Source organism: Hyperolius riggenbachi, chromosome 4 (genome assembly GCF_040937935.1).
Source record: "Hyperolius riggenbachi isolate aHypRig1 chromosome 4, aHypRig1.pri, whole genome shotgun sequence".
NCBI classification, from domain to species: domain Eukaryota; kingdom Metazoa; phylum Chordata; class Amphibia; order Anura; family Hyperoliidae; genus Hyperolius; species Hyperolius riggenbachi.
The window spans coordinates 160,085,596-160,111,880 of NC_090649.1; the positions used below are offsets into that span (position 1 = coordinate 160,085,596).

At 43.1% G+C, this 26,285-nt stretch overlaps 1 protein-coding gene across 1 annotated transcript in view; it reads left to right on the forward strand.

Annotated features, from left to right (window-relative positions):
- Positions 1 to 26,285, forward strand: part of DHX36 (DEAH-box helicase 36) — a 114,392-nt gene that overhangs the window by 78,015 nt on the left and 10,092 nt on the right. Inside the window, exons 16-24 of the mRNA XM_068280874.1 lie at positions 322 to 439; positions 3,596 to 3,694; positions 5,493 to 5,666; positions 13,575 to 13,661; positions 23,362 to 23,445; positions 23,551 to 23,650; positions 23,757 to 23,847; positions 25,335 to 25,455; positions 25,740 to 25,892. Of these exons, the coding sequence (XP_068136975.1) occupies positions 322 to 439; positions 3,596 to 3,694; positions 5,493 to 5,666; positions 13,575 to 13,661; positions 23,362 to 23,445; positions 23,551 to 23,650; positions 23,757 to 23,847; positions 25,335 to 25,455; positions 25,740 to 25,892 (1,027 nt within the window). The remainder of the gene's footprint in view (positions 1 to 321; positions 440 to 3,595; positions 3,695 to 5,492; positions 5,667 to 13,574; positions 13,662 to 23,361; positions 23,446 to 23,550; positions 23,651 to 23,756; positions 23,848 to 25,334; positions 25,456 to 25,739; positions 25,893 to 26,285) is intronic.

A 26,285-nucleotide genomic window follows, 5' to 3' on the forward strand; every position in this document is an offset into this window, starting at 1 on the left:
TCTAATTTGCATGCCGGGTCAAGGTCTATGGCTAAAAGCAGAGGATCAGCTGGGCAGCCAGGCAATTTGCATTGTTGAAAAGGAAATAAATATGGCAGCCTCTATAGCTCTCTCACTTCAGGTGTCCTTTAAGGTTAGGGAGGTTTTTTTTGTGCCCTTGCTTAGGGCTAACTAAGTGACTGGGAAGGACAACCAAACTATCACCAAAAGCACCGGTTTATAACTTAGAGACTAAACTCTTAGCTGAAATGGTGCAAATTATACAAATCTGTGTGGAGGTTTGTGTGTATTGAATGCATCTTTGTTTTCTCTTCTTAACAGAGTAAAGCCTGGTTTTTGCTACCACCTATACAACAGCCTGAGGGATAGTCTACTAAATGATTATCAATTGCCTGAAGTTGTTCGGACACCCCTTGAGGAACTCTGCCTGCAGATAAAGGTATTGGCGGTGTTCTTTTTAAAGAGTAACTTTTAGGCATAAAATCTCAAATCAATTCTCTTTTAGTAGCTGTTCTACATGTAAAATTGATGCTAACCAGGCAATTTAAAGGACTTATAATGCGAGATATGAAAATAAGTTAGGTACCTCTTTAACACTGCAGTTGTCCAGGTAGACAGCTTGCACCCTCCGTTTCACTTTACATAGCTTTATTATGCTGTGCCAGGCTTCAGAGCAGTGCACAGCTGTACTAGGATCGCCTCTGTGATTGGCCACTTAACGCTGGCCACTGCCAGCTCCTAGGGGGCGCAGGAAGGAGAGGGCCAGAAGCTGTCCCCTGCCACTGTTCTCGCCCCCTCCTGTAGTGTGCCATGTCCTCTCCTTCTCCGCGCTCCTGCCGCATCTGTCTCCCCCGCATGCTCCCTATGCATCCCCTCTCCTCCCCGCAATTTTACAGACAGAGCAGAGCGGGGAGGGATGAAAGCAGCGCACACAGACTCACCACTAATGGTTCCAGGCGCAGGAGTTCCCGTCTATACTCTCTGCACTACCGCCGGTAGTACTGCAGAGATTATAGACGGGAACCTCAGCGCTTGGAACCATTAGTAGGTGAGTCTGTCTGCACTACCTTTATCCCTCCCCGCTCGGCTCTGTAATAGTGGGGGGGGGGGGGGGGGGAGTGGGGATGCCAGGGAGAATGCTTTAGCCTATAAGAGCCAAGATGGCCCCTACCAGGAACAGAATTCTCTGGATTCTACAAATGTTGTTGTAAAATATGGATGAAAACGTGGATAGCTCAATACATCTGTTACGTAAGTACAGCAAGTAATTATTTACTGGCTTATTTTTTTTTTTTTTTTATGGCATTGTATGGCTAGCAGTTGCTCTTTAAAGGGGCAGTATGGCGAATTGACTTATTATACAATCATTCAATATAACCTTTCACTAAGTGGAGCAATGTATTGCGCTTGTATTGTTGTAGAATAAAAGTCAATTACGATAGTGCATTAGCCACAATCAGTGAAGGAGTCACGTCGGGAGAGGAACCTTACTGACGCAGTTAGCATATACCATTGTGGAATAGGAGGCAGCCCTGTCAGCTGTTTGTATTTTTGTTATTCTTCCCCCCCTTTGATCATCCCGGAGAGGATTGCTCCTACTTGTAACGGCACACTCGTGCAGTTTTACAGCTCATCAGAGCCGCTGTATGTCCCAGGGCAGTGATTTACGGCTCTGATGAAAAAAATGCTGCCCGCTGAAACCCCCTTCAGAGAAGCTGGCAAAACCACGGACAACTGTTGTCTGTTGCTGCGGAGACCAGCTCTCTGCTATTGCGCAATTCCCAGTGGCTAGTTTTAGCAGGCACAAGTGCTTTAGCTGTGTCCTGCATTCTTTACATTCATTTTAAAACGAAGGCACACAGTTTTTTTTTCTTTGTGGATTCTTTACTTTCGGAGGAAGAGCCGTAAATCACTGTCCTTAGTCTGCTCTGATGAGCCGTAAAGCTGCACGAGTGTGCCCTTACAAATAGGAGGAATCCTCTCTGGGATCATCAAAGGGGGGAAGAAAAACAAACATACAAACAGCTAACAGGCTGCATCCTACTCCACAATGGTATATGCTAACTGTGCGTCAGTAAGGTTCCTCTCCCGACGTGACTCCTTCACTGATTGTGGCTAATGCACTATTGTAATCGACTTTTAGTCTACAACAATACAAGCTCAATACATTGCTCCACTTAGTAAAATGTTATATTGAATGATTTTATAATAAGTCAATTCACCATACTGCCCCTTTAACAGCAGTTAGCGGTAACCCCGAGCAACACTTGACGATACCGCTGGGAGAGCCAGGTGCACAGTGTGCAGCAGAGCTGTAGTTTCACTCACCTCCTGAGATTCCAGCAGCAATAGCTCGTCTTTTCTGTGTCTGGGGCTCCATCACTATGCCGAGTTAGCTGTCTGTCGCTTGACAACAGAGGAGAAGCACAGCATAGGGATGCAGCGCCCCCCGCAGGACAGGATGAAGACTTGCAGGATATGTCTAGATCCTGGGGAGGTGAGTAATATACGCTCTATTGCTGCTTTTCTTGGGGTATGAGGTCACAACTCGGGGAATTATACTGAACAGCACCCACTGGCTACCTATACTGAAAGGGGGGGAGGGGTAGCACTCTCTGGTGCTCCCTGCACTGGAGGGGCTCTCTGGCTAATTATAACAGGGGAAGTACTATAGGAGGGGGGGCTTTCTTGCTACCTGTACGGGGGTCATACTCTGGCTGCCTAAATTTAACGGTATGATTCTTTCTAGAGAAAGAATTGTGCCACTTTTGGAAACTAAATCTGGGAAGAATCATACCGCTAAGAAGATTAAAGAGGAACTTAAACCAAGGATTGAACTTCATCCCAATCATTTCCATGAGAAATCTTCATCCTTTTATCGAATAGATCATCAAGGGGCTCTGTATGGCTGATATTGTGATGAAACCCCTCCCACAGTGTGATGCCATGACCAAGGTCCTGACAGTTTGCCGTCAGTAAAACATAGTGCATTGTGGGAAATAACAGCTTTTTCCAACTGCCTACCAAGCAAAATCTCCCTCTGTGCATATAGCTCTCAGTATCTAACATTACACACAGATCACCTGGCAGAAGTAAAGATGTCGCCATCAGTTATAAATTTCAGAATGTAAATCGGAGAAAGGAAAGATTTTACAATGAGCAGACACTGACTAAATAATTTATAAGTGAATATTGTAAACAATGAACAATTTATGAATTATTTTCACCACAGTTCCTCTTTAAAAGACTTCCGACATGAAAGATGTAATGTATTTTTTACTCACCTGGGGCTTCTTCCAGCCCCTCAGCAGCCCCGGTCCTCCTCTGTGTCCACTCTGGCCGGCCGTAATGATCGCACAGGCGTAGTACATACCAGATGACGTGGCCGCGCGGACTGAGCCCGCCGGCGGGTTGCGATCATTACGGCTGACCAGCAGGGACACTGAGGTGGACCTGGGCTGCGGCGAGGGGCTAGAAAAAGTCCCAGGTGAGTAAAAATACATTACATCTCTTGCCTTGGAAGTCCTTTAAAATATTTCTTCAATTTTCCTAAACTTGTTTTTGCTACCAATAACAAATCATGTTTCCTTTCTAGATTTTAAAACTTGGAGGCATTGCCAATTTCCTTATAAAGCTAATGGATCCACCATCACAGGATGCAGTTTTGCTGGCTATAAATCATCTTATGGAATTGGTATGTTTTAACATGAATTTCCGCGACACGGAACAGGCATCCAACACAGTAGCCAAAGTCTTAAGTCCATGTATGATGCAAATGAGAACTACATCTTTATGTACCATAACTGGTTCCTAATCTATTTCAAAACATTTGTTTTAATAAGGTATGCAAATCTGACACTTCTGTAGTAAATTCAGCAGCTATCAACTTCTGGTGTCAGAATTCTGGAGGCTTGGACAAGAGAACTGTTAATACGTTTGTGAAACCTTGATGTCCTGGTTATTTAGAATGTTAATTTAGAATGTTATAGGCCAGAAAACACACTTGATAACATTGACAATAACAGGTGTACTTTCATTTTCCGAGATTTTGATCTTCCCTGTATTTTGAATTCAGATTCCTAAAGTGCACCTGAGACATTGTTAATTGCAAACATACATACTTGTCTGGGGCTTCCTTCAGTGCCATGTACGCCATGGGCTCCCTCGCTATACTCCCAGTCTGCTCCGCTGGTGGCCTGGTAAATTCTCCAGTTGTCCCCAGTCGCACTTCACTGCACATGTGCGCTAGTCGTGCTCTCCCAAGGCAGGCTGGGTAGCTGACGCGTACTGTTGCTGTTCGGGGGAGGGGTACAGAGCAGCGCGTGCATGACATCATGCGGCAGGCGGGGGAAGTGGCATGAGCTTTGAAGTTGGCCATCACTGGAAGTGAGTCGGTCCACTGTGGAAATCGATTGCGCGTCAGGAATCAGGTGCCTCTGTACGCATGCCTGATAATGTACACTCTACTCAGATTTTCATCAGATTTCAAAATGAAATCAAAAACTGTGAAAATAATGTCCCATATAACAGACAGACAGAGAAAAATAGATTGATATAGTGCCAGCATCTTCCGTGGACCTGTACAACAGAATACAATGTATAAGTATACAAAATAAATAATACAACAGTGGATTACTGCTGATGCACTGAATAATTTAACTACAGATTTGTACATGGGGTGAAAGATCTGCACACCCATTACACAGCATCGTGTGACAAAAAGGGAGGAGAGCCCTGACTAAAAGGCCGTACAATCTAAAGGTTTAAGGGATTGCACAGTAGGTGAAGGGAATCTGGGTATAAGATGGCAGAAATGGTGGTGAGTGAGCGAAGTGTCCTAGGTAACAGAGTATGCTTGCCTGAAGAGGTGATTTTTCAGATTGCGCCTAAAAGGGTAAGCGTGGGTGAGTGACAGATGTTTTGAGGGAAGGTGATCCAGATGAGCGGAGAGGATCGAAATTAGTCCTGTAAGAGGTGACCAGAGAGGAAGACCGCTCCCTTCAGCTTTGTGGCGCAAGGTGCATTGATGGGCGCGGTGAACAACGGTAATACTGGCGTGAACATACACAATATGAAAGGAGCTTATGAAAATAAACTACATAATGAAAGGTTACCTTAAGGAAAAACTGAGACCCGAGTAGTAGAGGTGGTAGTAATATCAGCGGAACGCCTGCGCTTTCCTGTTGGTCAGAACAGTCAACAATAAAGACCTCAGTTGTATCAGTAATGCTTCTCCTGGGTAAAACTTGGGAAATTATAATTTGGTCATGCAGTTTTCACAACGGGCAACATCTTATTATGCACTTTATCATTGTGTGTCCACTTTATATTGCTGAAGTTTACTTTGGGGAATCATAGTATTTGTATGTTCCCCTAGCTTCCTAAGATATAAAACCAACCCTGCCCAGAACTGTCATTGTAAAGCAATTAGTAAACTTACTTAACATTTCTAAATGAATGTAGAAATACTGATTTGCTCAATCCTCTTTCAGAATGCTCTGGATAGATATGAAGAACTGACTCCCCTGGGCTACCATTTGGCACGGTTACCGGTGGAGCCACACATTGGCAAGATGATTCTGTTTGGAGCTTTATTTGGATGTTTGGATCCTGTCTTAACAATTGCAGCAAGTCTTAGTTTTAAGGATCCATTTGTCATTCCTTTGGTAAGTCCTTCTTTTATGCATTAAAACCCTATTATAGTAAGCATTTTGGGTATGTAAATTCTTCTCCCATTTTACCCCAAAGCTCATGAAATAAGAAAATTAAACCTTCTATGTGATAGTTCCCAAACCATATTTCTAAATGATGTGACCAAATACACCTTTTAAAGCGGACCTAAACTCAAAACTTCCTCTCTGCTCTAAAAAATAAGCAACATCATAACAACCTTTAAATAAAAGCATTTCTTCAATACAACTTATAGAACTCCAACAAAGATCCTGCAGTATTTATTTCCTGGAATTTCTGGGAGCACAGAATGTGTTAACCTCCTGTGTTTACTTATTAGCACAGAACAAGGGCACACTGTAGCACAGTTCAGACAGCTGACAGCCCTGATTAATACTTGCTGATTACGGTACCTGCAGATAAGGGAGAATTAGACAGGCTATTCTCTGTAAACACACACAGGGTGAATTTGTCTGTGTTTTCCTTGTCTGCTGTGCACCAGTTTAGGGTCCACTTAAACCTCTTCATACCCCTTCCCTCACCAGAACACTCACACTTCACTTTATCAGTTGTAGACTCTGGTATGTCCTCTCATGGCTACCAGGCTGGTAGAAAAGTTTTTTATAGAATAATTTTTAGGCTAGAACTTGTATTGTCTTGTTCTCATTGCTGTCTGTTTACTTGATCAGGGGAGTCTTTGCAGATTTCTATTATTTATATAGCGTGTAGATAGTTATGCGTCATGTGAACGTTTTTACGCGTTTATGAATATGTTGTTTACCCGTATGGTTTTTATGCATCACGTGACATTTGTAAGCATATACGCCACTCGTTTAGTTCCCCATCAGGTCTGTTGGTTGTTGGGGTGGTGCTTTTTTGAGGGCAGTCCTGATGTTGGCTGTCAGTCATGCTATGATGTCCTCTAGGGGTGTTTTCTTCGTGTGTTCTGGAGTTCCCCATCAGGTCCTCCATTCTTTTGACTTGCTCCTATTGGTCGCTCACCTAGCACGTTTTTTTGATTGGGTGATTTAGTAACTGGTCTCAGTATATAAGGATGTGTTTAGACACTTGCTGTCAGAATGAGCTTGCAATTTGACAAAGAGGAGCTGCGCTCCGTCATCAGTCTAACATCAGCGCTGTACTGGGGACAGCCGTGTCACTCGGCTGTCCCCTGGAGAGGCTCAGAGAGTGATTGGCTCTCCTAGGCGGATGCCTATGAGAAGTGGAACAAATCTGTTTCAATGGATGCATGTGAACTGATCCATAGGTTAACATTGGATCCATTCACAGCCGTTAAGATTCGTTCCGATCCGCGAATGGACTGTTTTTACTGCCAGTGTGAACCGGGCCTAAGCATCTGATGGTGAAATTACTTTTGTTCTACAGCCAGTTGCTTTACCCCCAGGGTGCAGCAAACAGGGTTTTTTCTTTTTTGCTTTTCTCCTTTCTTACCCACAGGAACAGTCCATGCTGCTCAGCAGAGCTGAACATGCATTGTACTTTCACTGCCTTGCTGCTCACTGTTTGCTGTTTAACCCTTTCCACTCAGTTTTTTCCTAAAGGGAGTCGTTTCTGCTCTGAGTTTTTTTTTTTTTTTTTGTTTTTTTTTACAGAAATGCTCTCTCTCCCATTTTAACATGGAACATAACATGGTATATCTTATTTTAAAGAACACATTATAACGTTTAATTTAATACCTTATTTGGACAGTTTGGCATCTTCTATTGGCTGGTAGCAGAGAATAAAGCCAAGGTATGGTAAATTTTACAGCAATTTCTTGGGTGTAACCCTGGCTTGCGTGAGCAAGTTTTGCAATAATAAGTGGTTTTATGCCTGCCACCCGGTGTCTTCCTGTCACTACTTTGGTATTTCGATTAGGAATTAGAGCAATGAAATGCTGGCTACTATTTAGACGCTTCTTCACGTCCATTGCATAGGATGCCATTGCTCCTCTATGCAACTTTGCAAGCAATCTGCATGGAATATGCAGAAAGGAATCTGCAAAAAGTAATCTGAAAGGAATAAGCAAGGAAAATGCAAGGAAAATTCAATGCATTGGTCACTTCCTGGTAGCACTGATCGCGCACTTCTGGTTTGAGGCAGGGGGGTACCAAGTGTGTGGGCATGTACCACTATGTACATGCCCACTATACAAGGGGAGAGAGATCGAACTTTGCCCCCCGCAGATGTGCCTGCAAACTGCCGCTGAAATTATGTCCCGCATAGCGGGACATACGAGTGCAACAGGAAATTCGCGATATCCCGCTATGCGGGAAATACGAGTGGAAAGGGTTAAAGTGACTGATTATTTCTACGAAGGTCCACTGTCAGATCCGAGCTTATGTGTTGGGTTATGTGCCCCCATTAATAAACAGAATAAATAGTCATCACTCCTCTACATTTTAAAGACCAACATGGTAAACTTGAGCAAGCATATCATCTTTTTGGGGAGCCAATCTGGCCTCCACTACTATGGAACAGCAGTCTATTACTATCCAAGAGAAACTTGAACTATGTGTGCCGTCTCAACTCTTACTCTCCCTCTGCACTACCACTACCACATCTTACCTTCAAAATCCAATATAATCCAGCTCAGCTCTTTTAAAAAAATCACTTTGTCAGAGTGCAGAAATATACAAAAAGTTACATAAAATGCTGCAATGTGGCAACAAGCAGTTTCAAGCTGGCTCTTGTTCATGCCACACAGCACTATGTGATAGGCAGCTGAATATCCTTAATAGTGAACATGAAATGTCGGCAAGGTAATCAGCGCTAGATGTACAAATCAGCAGACCTGATGGGAAACTAGTGATGGAAAGCTGTTATGGCCACTCCCCAATTCCTTAATGTACAGCCATCAACCTGAGTTTAAGACAAAAATATTTTTTAATTAAATGCGGCAAGTAGTAGAGTCATTATTATTATTGATTTATAAAGCGCCAACATATTCCATGGCGCTGTACAAAGTAAAAAAACAAACTTGGGGTACGAAATTATACAGAAAATGGTATATACCAGTGTAAAAAATACAGAGTTGATAATGCAGGTATTGTCAAGAAATGGCTTTAATACTAATAGTTATCCTTTTGGACATTGCACATGATATTTGCATGTTATAGTAACTAATTTTCTAGGTGATAATCATTTGGCAGCACAGTGTGAACTCTGAGCACGCTGAACTTTGTCTGATCCTGGTAAGGTCAGTCACAAAGCCAGTTTTGTTACAGCTCTGAATGTAATCTCAGAAAGTCATCTGATCTGTAGTATCAATGCTTTATTGAGCTCTTTCTTTCATCAAGCGCATTATTTGTTATGTTTCAAACTCCCCATGCCTTCAGGCCAATGTGTATGATTGGGCTCAGAGTTCATGGTAGACAAAAGGAGTCAGCTGAGATAACGTGCTTAGCATCCAGGATAGCTTTTGTTGCATTAACTATATTTAATAGATCTTCCATTAATATGAAAGGGAACCTAAACTGAGAAGGATATGGATTTTTCCTTTTAAATTAAAATTAGTTGCCTGGCAACCCTCCTTATCCTGTGTCTCTAATGATTTCAGCAACAGCCCCTGAACAAGTATGCAGATCAGGTGCTCTGACTGAAGTCAGACTGGATTAGCTGCATGCTTGTTTCAGGTCTGGAATTCAGCCACTACTGCAGTCAACTGCAGGACTGCCAGGCAACCGGTATTGTTTGAAAGGAAACATCCATATACCTCTCAGTTTAGGTTCCCTTGAGGGCCTTTAAAGTGGACCTGAACTCTTGCACAGGACAGAAGGAAAACCTAGAGAAATGCACCCTGTATATACTTAGAGAGTTTAGCCTGTTTAATTCCCTCTCATTTGTGTCTAATCACAAGTTATTTGATCCTCCCGTGTTACATGACTGCCTATGGCAGATAAGCAGATAAGCTCATTTAAATGCACAGGCTGTAAACAATATGTCTGCTTCCATTAATCAGGAAGTAGAAACTGTGCAAATGTATTTTGGGATTTGTATCAGCTGTAACAAATAAATGTTTTGGGGTTTAAAGGTTATTATGCTGTTGTGTATTTTTTAGAGCCGAGAGGAGTTCTGAGTTCAGGTCCACTTTAATCCTGTACTTTAATCTGTTTTTATGTGTAATGCCAATGTATGCAACTTGGAATTGTGCCAGTGAAAATGATCAGCTTCTGCATTTGATTGTATTGTATATATTTGCATAAAATTAACAAAGTTTCAGCAGTTCAAAATTCTAAGCATCTCTTTGAGAATTCCTAGAGTGGGTTATTGAAAAGGAAGATGGTTTTATTTACACAGCTGAGGCATTCATTTCTGTGTGGCCTGAAATGTGAGATACGCCAGGAACAGGCTGTACAATACTTAACCATTTATTGACATCCTAACGTATTAAAACGTCATGCTTACTGCTATTAACGGCAACATGACGTTTTAATAAGTCGCGCGTTCCCGCCGCTGCTACCGTCGGGAACCCGTGCTGGGTGATTGGGGAAGAAGACCGAATGGTCCTCTACCCAATCGCAGTGCCTGGAGTGAATGGACGTGACCGCGAACAGCGGCTACGTCCATTCACAAAAACAGGAAATGTAACAATTATATAAAGTGAAAAAAAAAGTTAACACTTCCTATAACGAGTGTTCACTAGCGCCATCTTGCGGCCAAAAAGTATATTACACCTACAAAATACATACATTTTCAAGTACATACACATCATTATAAAATTACACTTCCAACCCTCCCCCTCCCTCCCCCCCCCCCCCCCCCCATAAAAAAACCACTTGTAGTAAAAAAAAAAAAAAATCAGCTTAAAAAAAATATAGTTGCTTTAGGGACTCAGCTTTTTTAATCTATGTTTTATGGGGGGAAATTAATTTTAATTTATTACATAGTGGCTTGTAATTATGGCCAGAACAAAAAAAAAAAAACACAACAGAAAAATAACACTTCTATTTCAAAATACTATACTGTCACCATACATTGTGATAGGGACATAATTTAAACGGTTTAATAATCGGGACAACTGGGCAAATAAAACGTTTGTTTTATCCACAGAAGAATGTTTAATTTTAACCATTTCAGCGCCGCAGTCCGAAAATCTCATGCATCCGAGCAACGTTCACCTCCCATTTATTCGCCTATAACTTTATTGCTACTTATCACAATGAATTGATCTAGATCTTGTTTTTTCCGCCACTAATTAGGCTTTCTTTGGGTGCTACATTTTGCTAAGAATTATTTTTTTCTAAATCCATTTTAACAGGAAGATTAAGAAAGAAATGAAAAAAAATCATTCTTTCTCAGTTTTAGGCCATTACAGTTTGAAATTAATATACGCTACCGTAATTAAAACTCATGTATTTTATATGCCCATCTTTCCCGGTTATTACACCGTTTAAACGATGTCCCTATCACAATTTATGGTGCCGATATTTAATTTAGAAATAAAGGTGCATTTTTCAATTTGCGTCCATCACTATTTATAAGCTTATAATTTTAAATAATATAATAACATACTCTCTTGACGTGCATATTTAAAAAGTTCAGACCCTTGGGTAACTATTTATGTTGTTTTTGTTTTTTTTTTAATGTATTTTTTTTTTTTTTTAATAAAAAATGTATGTGGGTAATTTTTGATGTGGGAGGGAAACTGTTTGTTTTACATGTAAAATAATAGTTTTCTTTAATTAAAAATGTATGTGGGTGCAGTTTACTATTTGGCCACAAGATGGCCACAGTGAAAAAATTCCTAGATGCGAACGATTTCGCATCCAGGAACTAAAGATCAGAGGAGTTGTTTCCTGGGGGCAGAAATACCGCGCTCTCTGGAGAGAAAGCGTCGGTATTTCTGCGGGGAGGTTAGATCGGTGAATGGAAATTATATTCCCATTCACTGATCGGGGGGCGGCGGGTACGTGCGCGGGCGCGCGCCCGATCGCGCGCACCACGCAGGGGAAGATGCAGTGCCTATCCGGACGAGAAAGCTCGTCCAGATAGGCCGAACTGGTTAAAACTATAATGGTTGAAAACTGAGAATTGACTTTTTTTTCTTTTTTTCCTGTTTTTCTCATTAAAACGCATTTAGAATAGAAAAATTCTTAGCAAAATGTACTACTATACTAAGGCAGCGCAGCACTGTTTTTTAAATTTTTTTTTTTTTTAAATCCTGTAGCTAGCCTAGCGCTAGCTACATGATAGCCGCTGAGCAGCGGCATCCCCCCACCCACTCCGATTGCCTCTGGCGACAAGGCCCATCAGGAAATCCCGTTCTGAACAGGATTTCCTTTAGGGCTTCCCCCGTCGCCATGACGTCACCGACGTCATCGGCGATGGGCGCGATGACGTCACCAACGTCGTGACGTCAAAGGGAGTCCCGATCCACCCCTCAGCGCTGCCTGGAACTGATTGGCCAGGCAGCGCACGGGGTCTCGGGGGGGGGGGGGGGCGCGGGGGCACCCTCTAACTCGGCGGGTAGCGGCGCCGATCGTAAGTAACACGCAGCTAGCAAAGTGCTAGCTACTCGTATAAAACAAAAAAAATTATGCAAATCGGCCCAGCGGGGCCTGAGCAATCCGCAGCGGCTTACCCCGTGTCCAGCATGGGGTTACGGCTAAGGAGGTTAAGGAACTACAAATCGCACAATGAATTTGCATTTTAGTCATGACTGTGGCTGTCAGACTCCTGCAATGCATTGTGGGACTTGTAGTTCCTCAACAGCTGGAGGGCCGAGTTTGCCTGTGCCTGGTTTAGACAATGTGTGGTTGATGGTTGATGGAGTCTGACAGCCACAGTCATGACTCATAAAGGCAAATGCATTGTGGGACTTGTAGTTCCGTAACAGCTGGAGGGCCGAGTTTGCCCATGCCTGGTCTAAACCAACTGGAGTGTGCAGAAAGGAACATATTATACATTATGCAGGAAAACAACCAAAGAATGTTCCACAAACACCGCACTATTCCTAAATAATTAGTACCAAATTTGCCATCTTTATTAACCACAAATGCATGATAAAAACAATTAAAACCAATGTAAAATAGGAGTAGAACAAGAGTTATATTAAATACAGTGTATCACAACACACCACTATCAAAAAATCATCGTATGAGAATATATGCGCATATAATCCCTACAGATAAGACAAATAGTAGCCCAAGAGTGATATATAAAAATGTTTTTTTGTACAAACAATCAGTAAGTGTATCTCATCCCAAGTGTGTCCAGAAAAAGTGCAATATTGTGCTTAGAGGTAGAAATATGAGATAACAATAAAGAGGCCGTTAGACCAATAGTGAAAGACCCACCGCTAAAGGAGTGAATGGCGTGCAAATAATGAAAGCAAGCAGTGATATATAAGTGAAAATATCAGTAGGCAGATGCCTGATAAAAGGAGAAGAGGCTTACCAGGAAAGTGTGTCAAGGAGACATGAGGGGCAGAGTGCACTCCTAAAGCCGCTGCGATTCGCCGCCAAACCAATGCGGCTTCCTCTGGGCGTGAATGGATGACATTGCAAATAAATCCAGGTTAAAATTGATTAGTCCTTTTTCAAGCTGCATATATTTGTAATAAAAATGTGATCATCCCTACTGGACACCATGGGGGGGGGGAGGGGGGGGGTGAATGATAAACAATCTTAGGGCTCATTCACACCAGTGCGCTTCTGACCGGTTTTTTTTTCAGCAACCTGTATCTGTGTTGATGTGCTGAAAAAAAGCGGACAGAAGCACACTAAGTGTGAATGAGGCCTTAGATTTCTCTGGCAAATGTTTGCTCAAATTGGAATGTCATTTAACAATTTGAATTAATCATTTATACCAATCAGTAATCTTTACAAAAGGAGGTAAAAATGCTAAATCTTTCCCTGTAATCAACTAATTGCCAGTCCTCTTTTTTTTTTTCTTCATTCAAGGGCAAAGAGAAATTGGCAGATGCACGAAGGAAAGAATTGTCCAAAAATACAAAGAGTGATCACTTGACAGTTCTGAATGCGGTTTTGGTAAGCAGTGGTACCCCTTATTTTTTGTCAGGTATTATTTATTTGAATGCCCTTAAATTAGTGTTTTCTTACGAAGGGCGATTTGTATTGCTCCTGTTTTTAATTACTAATTAACCACATATAATGTGGACCATTTATCATATTGAAATGTACCTTAAAAGAGAACATCGCCCAGTGTCAAACAGTGGAGATTAACATTGTTGAAGTATACCTGACAAAAACACAGAGGTGGCGCACTCAGGTATTATTTGATCAGTGCAAAATACGTTAAAACATTCAGACAAGATATATATATATATATATCAACATGTTATAAAAATGGGACCCTCATAAACCTCAAACACTCTAAACTACTGTTTCAATCACAAAGTCCATATAGTGTATACACAGTCCACAATAGTGTCACAGTGGGCACTTTTTATTCCCTCCAAGTGAAAGCTGGAAAAACTTTTCTGTTCCCCTGTGCAAGTCCGTGCATCCAATAAAACAGCCTCCACCTCACCCTTTGGTGCCTCACTCACCGTCTGGGAAGACCCTCAAGTGGGTCTATTGCAGCCTTGGGACCGTTCCCGGGTCGTCCCCCACCACTCTGGCAAGCAGCTGGTTAATAATCCACCTCTCTATGATGCCGTCCTTATACTCAATTTGCTGTGTCTAAAAACTCAATAAAAAGCCTCCCATAGCGTAAAAACGTTTCAATTTATTGTATATAAAAAAAATATTGCACTCACACTTTCCAGGAAGATATGATCACATAGAGTTTTATCTTCAATGCGGGCTCTCCCCCGCTATTGCTGGCCACCGGCTGGCTGATCCTTGTAGTCCCACTAGGCTCCGCCGTCAGTGCGCGCTACTCCCGGCTTCACTCTAGCAGGACGCCGCCGTGTTACTTTCCCCAGTTCCTGGTTGCGTGGCTAGGCTCCGCCCGACATGTTTCGTCAGCATATGACTCATCAAGGGACTGGGGCCAGCCACGCTTCAGGAACTTTTATGCCGCGCCTCCCAAGCCCACCCCTCCCGACGTCACATCACCCCTGCTACGAGTGGGTCCCAGGGCTGCCACTCAACATTCTGAGCTACAGTGCCCGCCCACCCTGGTCAGTTTAAATTTAAATTCTAAAAAATACAAAAATTATAAACTATAAAATCTAATATATTCCCCATTGGCCTACCCAGCCTGCTCAGGGAAAAACCTATTGCATCACCTCAAAACCCCTCATGCCTCCTCATCGTTATAATGCAATTTTTCCCCCCAGGGGTACTTCGATTTCTACACGTCTAATCCCCCAAGAAGCATACAATATCAACATCTATGTTAAGGCCTGCTGGTCTTAAAGTGCCTATATTATAAATCCATCGTGTCTCTTCCTGGGACACCATTCGGGTCATATCAGACCCCCGCCATGAGGGGACAATTTTCTTAACTGCACAGAAAGATAATTGCTTAGGGTCACAGCCATGCTGGGCTGCAAAATGGGCTGAGACACTGTGATTAGGGTACCCTTTCTTAATATTTCTGACGTGTTCCCCCATTCTTTCTTTAAGAGTCCTAGTGGTCCTCCCAATATATTGCCATCCACATGTACACCAGGCCAAATATACCACGTGTTTATCATTGCATGTCAGAAATTGTGTGATCCTAAAATTCTTACCATTACTAAAAGAGGTGACCGATGTTGTTTTAAACCCCCTCGATTCTCGGCATGCCTTATACCCCCTGCAGGGAAAAAAAACCTGGTGTTTGCCATCCCTGCATTCTAGGTGCCCTCACTGGATCCACGCAGCTGGGCGCAATAATCTGTTTGAGGTTTTTTGCCCTTCTATATATGAATTTTGGCTTAGGTGGAATAACACTCCTCAGTACTGGATCAGTTCCTAAAATATCCCAATGCTTGTGTACAATTCTCTGAAGATCCCTATACTGTGTGCTAAAGGTGGTTATAAAGGCCAGATCATACTCACCTTGTTGGTCATCCCCAGCCACGGGTTTTAGCAGATCCCCTCTCTTCCTTTGTCTCACTCCTTCTATGTCTCTATCCAATTCATCACTGCTATATCCTTTTTCCAAAAATCTATTTTATATTACTCTGGCTTGTATATCAAAATCATCCAAAGTGGTGCAGTTCCTACGCATCCTTAAAAACTGCCCCTTAGGTATTCCATTAATCCATGAAGGGTGGTGGCAACTTTCTTTAGAGATGTAGCCATTTCTGTCTGTGGCCTTGAAGAAACTCTTTGTAACCACCCCCTCCCCTCTCCTATTAATTTCCAAATCCAGAAAATGAAGTTTGTCCACACTGAATCCAGCAGTCAGGGATATATCCATCTCATTACTGTTGAGTTTATTCATAAAAATAGGGAGTGATTCAATTCCACCACCCCACACAAAAAACAGATCATCAATGAACCGATGCCATGTTTTCACCTGCGTATTCTCACTGAGGACTTTCTCCTCCCACAGGCCCATAAATAAATTGGCCAGGCTGGGGGCATAGATTGCCCCCATGGCACATCCTTTGTTGGATGTAGTATTTGCCCTCATACCAGAAATAATTTCTCTCCAATGCAAACTTCAATAGCATAAGGATATATTCCCTCTGTTCTTCCTTCAGTGTGCCATCTCTATCCAAGAACACCTTAACCGCCCGCAAACCCAGCTCATGTTTTATATTTGTGTACAGTGATGCTACATCAGCTGTGACCATTATTTCACCATTTTCAGTCCCTCTAGTATGTTCAACATATGAGTTGTATCCTTCAAAACATTGGGCAATTTTTCCACAAGTGGTTTCAGGAACTGATCCAAATACTGCCCCAAGCGGTGGGTAACCAACCCTATCCCACTTATGATGGGCCTTCCAGGGGGGTTTTCCCGGTCTTTGTGAATTTTTGGTACTTGATAGATAATTGGCACCTTAGGCACATCCGGGATGATGAACCTAAATTCATTTTTATATATATATATATATATATATATATATATATATATATATATATTATTTATTTATTTTATATTTTGAATGTGGTAATTTGTTTATCATCTTATATGATCTTTATATTTGCAATGGTTCTTCCCTCATATAATCCGAATCATGGGTTTACTTAGTACAATCTATAGAAACTATAATGCACTGTGCTACAAGATCGGTATAAATATATATTTATATAGATGGGGTGGGCGGGAGAAGGGTATGTAGCAGGGGAAAAAAAAAATTGGTTTATAAGTATGTGCTGTGCTGTAAGCGGAGTCTCCCCCGAACTGACCAGGGTGGGCGGGCACTGTAGCTCAGAATGTTGAGTGGCAGCCCTGGGTCCCACTCGTAGCGGGGGTGATGTGACGTCGGGAGGGGTGGGCTTGGGAGGTGCGGCATAAAAGTTCCTGAAGCGTGGCTGGCCCCAGTCCATTGAGGAGTCATATGCTGATGAAGCATGTCGGGCGGAGCCTAGCCACGCAACCAGGAACTGGGGAAAGTAACACGGCGGCGTCCTGCTAGAGTGAAGCCGGGAGTAGCGCGCACTGATGGCGGAGCCTAGTGGGACTACAAGGATCAGCCAGCCGGTGGCCAGCAATAGCGGGAAGAGCCCGCATTGAAGATAAAACTCTATGTGATCATATCTTCCTGGAAAGTGTGAGTGCAATATTTTTTTTTATATACAATAAATTGAAACGTTTTTACGCTATGTGAGGCTTTTTATTGAGTTTTTAGACACTGCAAATTGAGTATAAGGACGGCATCATAGAGAGGTGGATTATTAACCAGCTGCCTGCCAGAGTGGTGGGGGACGACCCGGGAACGGTCCCAAGGCTGCAATAGACCCACTTGAGGGTCTTCCCAGACAGTGAGTGAGGCACCAAAGGGTGAGGTGGAGGCTGTTTTATTGGATGCACGGACTTGCACAGGGGAACAGAAAAGTTTTTCCAGCTTTCGCTTGGAGGGAATAAAAAGTGCCCACTGTGACACTATTGTGGACTGTGTATATGTTACGGCCAAAACCAGAAATCGGCCAATTCTAGAATTGGCCGGCCGTTTCTAGAACTGGCCGATTTGACATCGGCCAAAGTCCAAAATGCTTGGGATTTCTGACATTGGCCGGCCAGTTTGCAAAGTGGCCAAAGTCAACTGGCCAAAGCCCAAAATGTAAAAGTCCGAGGTCCTTTCCAATAGCACGAAAGGCACTCAGAACTTTGTCTTGCTCTGAAAGATACAAAATAGCATAATAACCTTAAGGCTCAGGCACACTATAAACGCTTTTCTGAGAGCTGGCGATTGATTAGCGTTTTCTGAGCACTTTTTTAAAATAGCTCCCATTCACTGTCACTAAAATTGCTGTAAAAATCGCCACGATTGCTTATGCGTTTTTACGCGTATGCATCCATTTTTTCTGCGATTTTAATGAAAGTGAATGGGAGCTATTTTTAAAAAGCCTCAGAAAGCGCTAATCAATCGCAAGCTCTTAGAAAAGCGCTTATAGGCCTAGTGCACACCAGAGCGGTTCGGCTGCAGTTTGCGATCCGCTTGCGGGTGCGGATCTGCTAGGGTAATGTATTGCAATGGGCTGGTGCACACCAGAGCGGGAGGCGTTTTGCAGAAACGCATACTCCCGGGCTGCTGCAGATTTTGGATTGCGGATGCGTTTCTGCCTCAATGTTAAGTATAGGAAAAACGCAAACCGCTCTAAAAAACGGCACTTCAGAGCGGTTTGCCAGGCGTTTTTTGCTACAGTAGCTGTTCAGTAACAGCTTTACTGTAACAATACATGAAATCTACTATACCAAACCGCTACACAAAACCGCAAAATGCTAGCTGAAACGCTGCAGAAAAATAAGAAAAAGCGTTTCAAAATCTGCTAGCATTTTGCGGATCTGCTAGCGGTTTTTGGTGTGCACTAGGCCATAGTGTGTCTGAGCCCTTAAAGAAAAAAACATTTGTTACAGCAGATACAAATCCTACAATTAATCTGCAGTGTGACTACTTCCTTCTTTCATGGAAGTAGACATATTGTTAACATCCTGTGTTTACCAATTACATCCCCTAGCTGACCCAGCTGAGACATCAATTTTTAATGGTGATTAGTCACAGATGAGGAGGAATTAGACAGATTAAACTGTAATACATACAGGGTGCAATTCTCTCTGTTTTCCGTTTGTCCTGTGCAAGAGTTCAGGTCCACTTAAATGAGGTGGCAGGGAGCAGCCGAAATGGGAAGGCAGACAGGTGGCAGAGAGGTGGTGCATCGTCAGGGAAACAGATGCAGACAAGCCGGGGAGCTGCTGAATGGTAGGGCAGGGAGCCGAACAGCCATGGAGACTGCGAGGAGATGGAAGGGGGCGGGGCTAGCTGACAGGAGGGGCGGGGACTTAGAACGTTGCAGCTGCAGTGCACAGGGGAGGTAGGGGAGACTGAGAGTGGGGAGCCGAACAGCCACGGAGACTGCAAGGAGACGGAAGGGTGGCGGGGGTGAGGGGCGGGGACGGGGAGTCAGAACGTCGGGAAGACAAGCTGCAGTGCTCAGCGGTAGGGGGGACTGAGGGCGGGGAGCTGAACAGCTGGAGACTGCGAGGAGATGGAAGGGGGCGGGGCTAGCTGACAGGAGGGGCGGGGACTTAGAACGTTGCAGCTGCAGTGCACAGGGGAGGTAGGGGAGACTGAGAGTGGGGAGCCGAACAGCCACGGAGACTGCAAGGAGACGGAAGGGTGGCGGGGGTGAGGGGCGGGGACGGGGAGTCAGAACGTCGGGAAGACAAGCTGCAGTGCTCAGCGGTAGGGGAGACTGAGGGCGGGGAGCTGAACAGCTGGGGAGACTGCGAGGAGACGGAAGGGGGCAGGGGCGAGCTGACAGGAGGCTGCGGGGGGCTCAGCACTTCGGGACTTGGCCGGCCACATCTAGCCAGAATGCGTTCTGGCCGGCCAAAGTCCGCAAAAAGCCTCCGTTTCCCAAACTGGCCGCTTCAGCTGGCCATTTCTAGCTTTGACCGGCCAGAACCCGAAGTGGCCAGACTTCGGGTTCTGGCCGTAACATATACACTATATGGACTTTGTGATTGAAACAGTAGCTTAGAGTGTTTGAGGTTTATGAGGGTCCCATTTTTATAACATGTAGGTATATATAAATATCTTGTCTTAATGTTTTAACAAAGTATTTTGCACTGATCAAATAATACCTGAGTGCGCCACCTCTGTGTTTTTGTTTGTTTGCCAAGGAGAGGAGGCGAACCAGGTATTGAGGATTTGCTCTGGATTATCCCCACTACTGGGGGAGCTAAGCCGGTGTATCCGGGTGTCGAGCGCATTCGTGTTTTTGTCTTTATTGAAGTATACCTGTAGTGAGAGGGATATGGAGGCTGTCATAATTGTTTTCTTTTAGCCTACACCAGTTGTCTGGCAGACTTGCTGATTTTTCTGATTTCAGTAGTTACTGAATCACTCCTGAACTACTTAAAGAGAATCTGTACTCTAAATTTTTTACAGCAAAAAGCATACCATTCTATTCCTTATGTTCTCCTGGGCCCCTCTGTGCTGTTTCTGCCACTCTCTGCTGCACTCCTGGCTTGTAATTAACAGTTTTAGGCAGTGTTTACAAACAAACTAACCAGCCTGTGATAGGCTCACATAAGCAGAGTGTGTGAGTCATACAGAGCCTGCAGGGGGCCTGCAGAGGGTGTGTATCGCTTCTATCCAATCACAAGCAGCCCTGCACATTCCACACATTCAAGCCTTAGCCCAACAGATTAGATCATATAGCAGAGATAACACAGCCACTGTGCAATTAGGAAAGGCTGCAGTAAGGCAGAGCACATTAGAACAGGCAAAGGAACTTATAGGATAGAAGAACTAAGGCTGAACATTTTGTTACAGAGTCTCTTTAAGGACCTTGGTAATTGAAATCTTTGCCCAGTTTTGATGGCTATCTGGCTGCCAGGGTGTAGATTTCAATACACACTGACGCCGCGCATACTCGCCACAGACTATATTCTGATGTGTGTATGAGCCTAAAGAGAGGAAATTACATCATATTTGGCTTCAAAATAGCCACAGTTAAAATGGGAAATGCTGAGGATTTTCTTTTTTTTTTCTACTTTTTTTTACTGTAGAAGAATCACTAAAATCAAAATGAAATGTGGACAGTGCAATACATGTGTTATGTGAGTAGAGCACGTATTTATCTACTTATGTGTTCTTTTCCTGAGATAGAATGGCTGACAGGTACTCTTTAAAAGAAAATAAATGTCATCCTCAATATGTCTCACTTCAGGTTCCCTTTAAATTTACCAGGAATCCTGTGAAAAGTAGGGGTATAGCTCACTTCAGTTGTACTTTAAAAATGCAATGTGCTGGTCTCTGGCAGCCATTAAAGCTAATGGGAACGGTTTTTTTCTTTTTTGTTTGTTTTTTTGAAAAAAAAGTCAGATACTCACCTAAGGAGAGGTAGGCTCTGGGTCCCATAGAGCATTCCCTCTCCTCTCCCAGTGCCCGCTGCTGTCCTGGCTCCCCCGTAGCGGTATTCGACCTTTTCGGTCAAATACCGCTGTCTCCCGGCCAAAGGGAGGCTTCGGAAATTCTTCGGGAGCCTGAGTGCTCCCGAAGACGGGCCGCTCTACACTGCGTACGCGCGCGCTCTATGACGCACTCTCGTGTGCGCGCCGCCTGTCTTTGAGGAGGGCTCGGCTCCCAAAGACTTCCGAAGTCCTCTTGGAGGGGGATGCGAACGGAAGCCAGCGCAGCACCGGGAGAGAAGAGGGATGGCTCCTTGGGACCCTTTTTTTTTTTTTTTTTTTAAATACGGGGTTACATTAGCTTTAAAGAGTACCTAAATTAAAAATTACAGTTTGCTTTAAACCTAATAAGTTGCCAAGATATATAAACTCCCACATGATAAAGTGTGATTTTCTCACCCCCAGGGTCCGTATTCCACATATGGTCTTGAAGTCCCTGCCCCAGTGTGAAATTGGGCCCAGGGCATTTTTTTTCTTTCCTAACCATAGGTGCAAAGGATGCTGGGGGATTGGTGTCATAATTCCACCCCTTCTATCCATGTGATCTAATCTAGGCAGACAGACAGACATCTGAAATAAGAATTATAGCAGACAGACATATGATAGGCTGCTGCAGTTTTCCTGTCTTTTCTCTGTACTTCAGTTTGTGAAAAGATAAGTAATTTGATGCAGGTAGACAGCAGGGGAGGGAGGGGCAGGGGAGTTAACCAGGCTGAAGAGGTGGGCACAATGCTTTCAGCTTCAGGAGGAATAAGGAAGTGCTACTTAGATATAAATGTGAGTCTGGTCTATCTAATATGATGTAACAGATGTAAACTTTATATGTTCATCTAACTGTACACAGTGCCTAGACTACATATATGTATTGCCATTCAGACATTTTTTTTGGGCTGGAGGTGGTCTTTAATTGTGCTTCCATTACAATTCCACTTTCCTGCATGCCTCATTAATTTATAGTTTGCAGATTTCTTTAGGAGTTTTTCATTGAGAGACTAGTGGTAACACCAGGAAGCTTTGCACCCTGTGGCTTCAATTCATCAAAGGTTGTTCAATAACAAAATCCCAGTCCTTAAAATACCGCAATCGGTATTGTACACTTCACTGTGCTAATTCATCAATATTTTCACATGTGCTGTACAAGTTCGTTAAGTTACCGAAGGCTGTTCGATAACAGCAGAGCAGTTTGGAGTGTCTGTGTTGTTACAAGCTGCTGTGAGGTATTTACAATAGAAGGCATCCCGACATCCCTTTAGATGTAAACATTTCTTATATTTACTCTTTTTTTTATACTGCCTCTGCTGCTCTAAATCTGTCCATCAGTCTTTCTTAACATTTTACCTAATTGCCACAACTTAGATTAACTTTCCAGAAACATTACAAATGCCATGCTTGTTTATTTCACAACTAGCAACTTTGCATTTTCAAACAGGGACTCAAAGGGTTACACCACCGAAGGGAACCTGGAAAATTTCTTGGCCCGTTCTCTCTGCTCACTGCCTGGGTGGGTCTGTTTCACTGGAGAAGCCAGTGACCTATCAGCAGCACTTGCAGGAGAACAGGGGCTGTTTCTATTGGCTGCCTGCTCCTGTCAATCATGAGGACATTCACAGAAAGGCATTCGAAGCTAGTTACCGACAGGGGCGAGCTGGAGATAATCACCGAACGTGTTAGCGAATGCTGTAAGCTTGATGAATTGACATTTGCTTACATTTTACTGACGTGTGAAGATAATCACCGCACAAGGCGGTAATTTATCTCATTGCTCTGTAATTTCAGTTTTTCATGCGGTAACAGCTTTGATGAATTAACATTTTCTTAAATGCTCCGCAAAGTCAGCTGTTGTCAGCATTCCCGCATGCGGTAATGATTGATGAATTGCAGCCATTGACTCCACATATTTGGCCCAAACCAGTTCACTTTTTCTAATACATTTTTTCCTGTTTTTTCAAGAAGTACTGTCAACATTCATATGAGTATTTTCTTGCTTGCTGGTGGCTTAAAAGGGAATTTTATTTATAATGTGGACATGTCACTTAGAAGAAAACTAAGGAGAAAAAGTGAATTGGATAAGGCTTCATAAATTTTATTGTGTATGACTTTCCACCTGTCGGGTGTTGGATAACTAGCATCTGAAATCACCTCTACTCACATTACCATGTGCTGTAGTCTGGGATTCTTCTATAACCTACCTTCTTGACATTTTAGGGCTGGGAAGAGGCAAAAAGGTATGGCCCAAGAGCAGAGAGGGACTTCTGCTGGGACAACTTCCTGTCTTCAAATTCACTCAAGGTAACAGAAAATGTTTTTGTTTATTGGGATAAAATCATGTTCTGCCCATGATTCATATACACTTGATGCCATTTCCTCTGATGGTCTTGTCTGTCTACTTTTCAGATGTTAATCAATATGAAAGGTCAGTTTGCTGAACATCTGCTTGCAGCAGGCTTTGTCAGCAGCAAAAACCCAAAGGATGCCAAATCTAATGTAAATTCAGGTATGTGAGCAACATGGCAGTTCATTTTATCTTTAAAGCTTATGTTACGTATTAACATGTTTAACAAGATCTGCGTTTTTGTTTTTTTTTTGTTTGTTTTTTTTAGATAATGAAAAGCTTATCAAGGCAGTTCTCTGTGCTGGATTGTATCCAAAAGTGGCCAGAATTCGTCCCACCGGCAGGAAAAAAAGAGCAACGTGAGTGATTTCACAGCTTAACATAAAATACTTTGTCGCTTGAGGCCATTTAAACATGTCAGCTTGAGAATATTTCCATCCAAGGAATGCAGACTTGGTGGGTCAGAGGAGGACTGTTAACCTTCCTCTATAATAAAACCCCTGTGTCCATGCGCTGTCCCTGTGTAGCGTTGTCCGTGTTGAACAGTTGTGCGCACTGCGCAGCACGGACAACGCTACACAGGGATAGCGTGAGACCAGGTAGCCGAGCGGGCAGCACGTCAGTGGGCGGCATGCGCTGCGACACTGCGGCGGAGAGTGGGAGTGGAGGGGATGGGGAATCCACACAGACCTAGAGCCCGTTTTTAAACAGGCTTAGGTCACCTAGTCCTATATAATAAGCCTCCTGTCCCTGCATCCTCCTATGTCCGTGTGTTTTTCCCAGCACGCGGCACATGGGCGGACTTGGGGCCACACAGGAGGATGTATGGGGGGGGGGGGGGCAGCCGTGGCCGAGCTCCTCAGACTGCAAAGCCTCCCATTGACTGCTGCTATTCAAACACCTGATTCAGTGTCATATGGGCTGCGGACAGGAAACCTGCCTCCGCTCCGTATGGCTCACTCCTCCTCTCCTGGAGCCCTGGTGATGTTTCCCTTACAGCTCTTTTTCCTAACTTCAATGACAGAGAGTGGCTTCTGGTTCTGCTTTGATAGAAGTGCCCCTCTATAGGAGAATATTAGTGCAGATAAGGTGTTGGATACAATTGTTATATCTATCTACATTACAGGTGTTTAACTCTAGGCCAGGAGGGCCAGATCAATGCCAGTGTTTAGGATGGACTGAGAAAGAGAGGAATATGTTCTGCCTGATGGACCACACCTCTCCTGATTTAGACCCATCAATTAATGTTGTGTCAAAAATGTGTGAGGACCTTGGCCCTCGATGGACCGGTTTGCCATCCATGATCTATATGATTAATAATAAAACAAACAAAAGCACATTGCCCGTTAGCTGCACACTGGAGGTCGACCTCCCCCCTCATCGCATTTCTTCTACATGCACGTCGTGGCCTTGCGTGCACTTGTGTGCTGATCGTGCGAGCGGGGAAGCGGCGTTTGGGGAGGGGCGTAGCATCCAAGGCCTAGCAGACATTATTTTAACAGGTCTAATAAGATTTAGTATTATACAATTATGTGAAATGTATTTTTTTTTTAATATCTTTTAGGCTAAGTTCACAGTAAGAAGTTGCGGCGCTGTGTTATAAAAATCTTGTAACGCAGCTTACCGCTCTGCAATACTGATCTAAGGCCAATTTTTACAGGACTAGTTAGTATATTTTTTTGAAAACCTACTGTGTGCAATAAATATTTTTAAAAAATCACTTTGACTACTTTGAGAACTACTTTGAGTAGTAAGCCAACAACACCTCTCCTTATCAAACTGTTTATAATTACTTTATATGTTTTTATTTTGCTTAGAACTTTAATATTGTAAATGTTTCTTGTAGCGTGAAGGTCAGTACAAAACCTGATGGTAGAGTCTGCATACATCCCAAGTCTGTGAATATAGAAGAAACAGAATTTCACTACTCCTGGCTTGTTTACCATCTGAAGATGAAAACTAGTAATGTAAGCATCTCTAAGTAGTTCTTTAGCTTGGTTTATACCGGTTTGTGTGCAGAAAATGTAACACTGTAATGTATGAGTACAGAATTTGGGAAACATTTTAGTATGTGACTCCTCTATCACTTTATCAAAATTAAAGCCTTTGAAAAATTGTCACAATGTATGTTTTTCTTTTAGGCAAATTAGTGATAAAATTACTTAAATATTTGTGTCATGCACTTCTTGTTTAATGTGAAAATGGTAGCATTTGGTTACAGCAGCTTATTGTCTTCTGATCTTCTCTACAGATTTTCCTGTATGACTGCACAGAGGTCTCTCCATATTCACTACTTTTCTTTGGAGGAGATATTTCAATCCAGAAAGACGGAGAACAGGACACCGTTGCTGTAGATGAATGGATTGTTTTCCAGTCACCTGTTCGCATTGCATGCCTAGTCAAGGTAATATTACAGCCATTACTACTGGACTGTTTTATAGAAGTCTTATCATCCATTGATCTATATTCTACTAACAGTGCCGAAGCATAACTCAATCTGTGACTGTTTCATGATTCACTCCTGTCCTCCACTCCACCTTTTCTTTTCAGTCACCATCTTTTATTTAGATAACTGGGTGCAATAAATATCTTTAAAGGTGCACTATAGCGACATAGGAGTTTTTTTTTTTACCTAAATAGTTCATATCTGACAGAGGTGTACGTGTTAAGAATAAGAAAATGGCTGGTAAAGAGTAAACAGTCCCATTACTAATAAGAGCTGTAGTGCCCCTTTAATTTATTACCCTTCGTTAAGTGCCTACAACACATTACAAAGCACTATAAGCTCTAGTAAAAC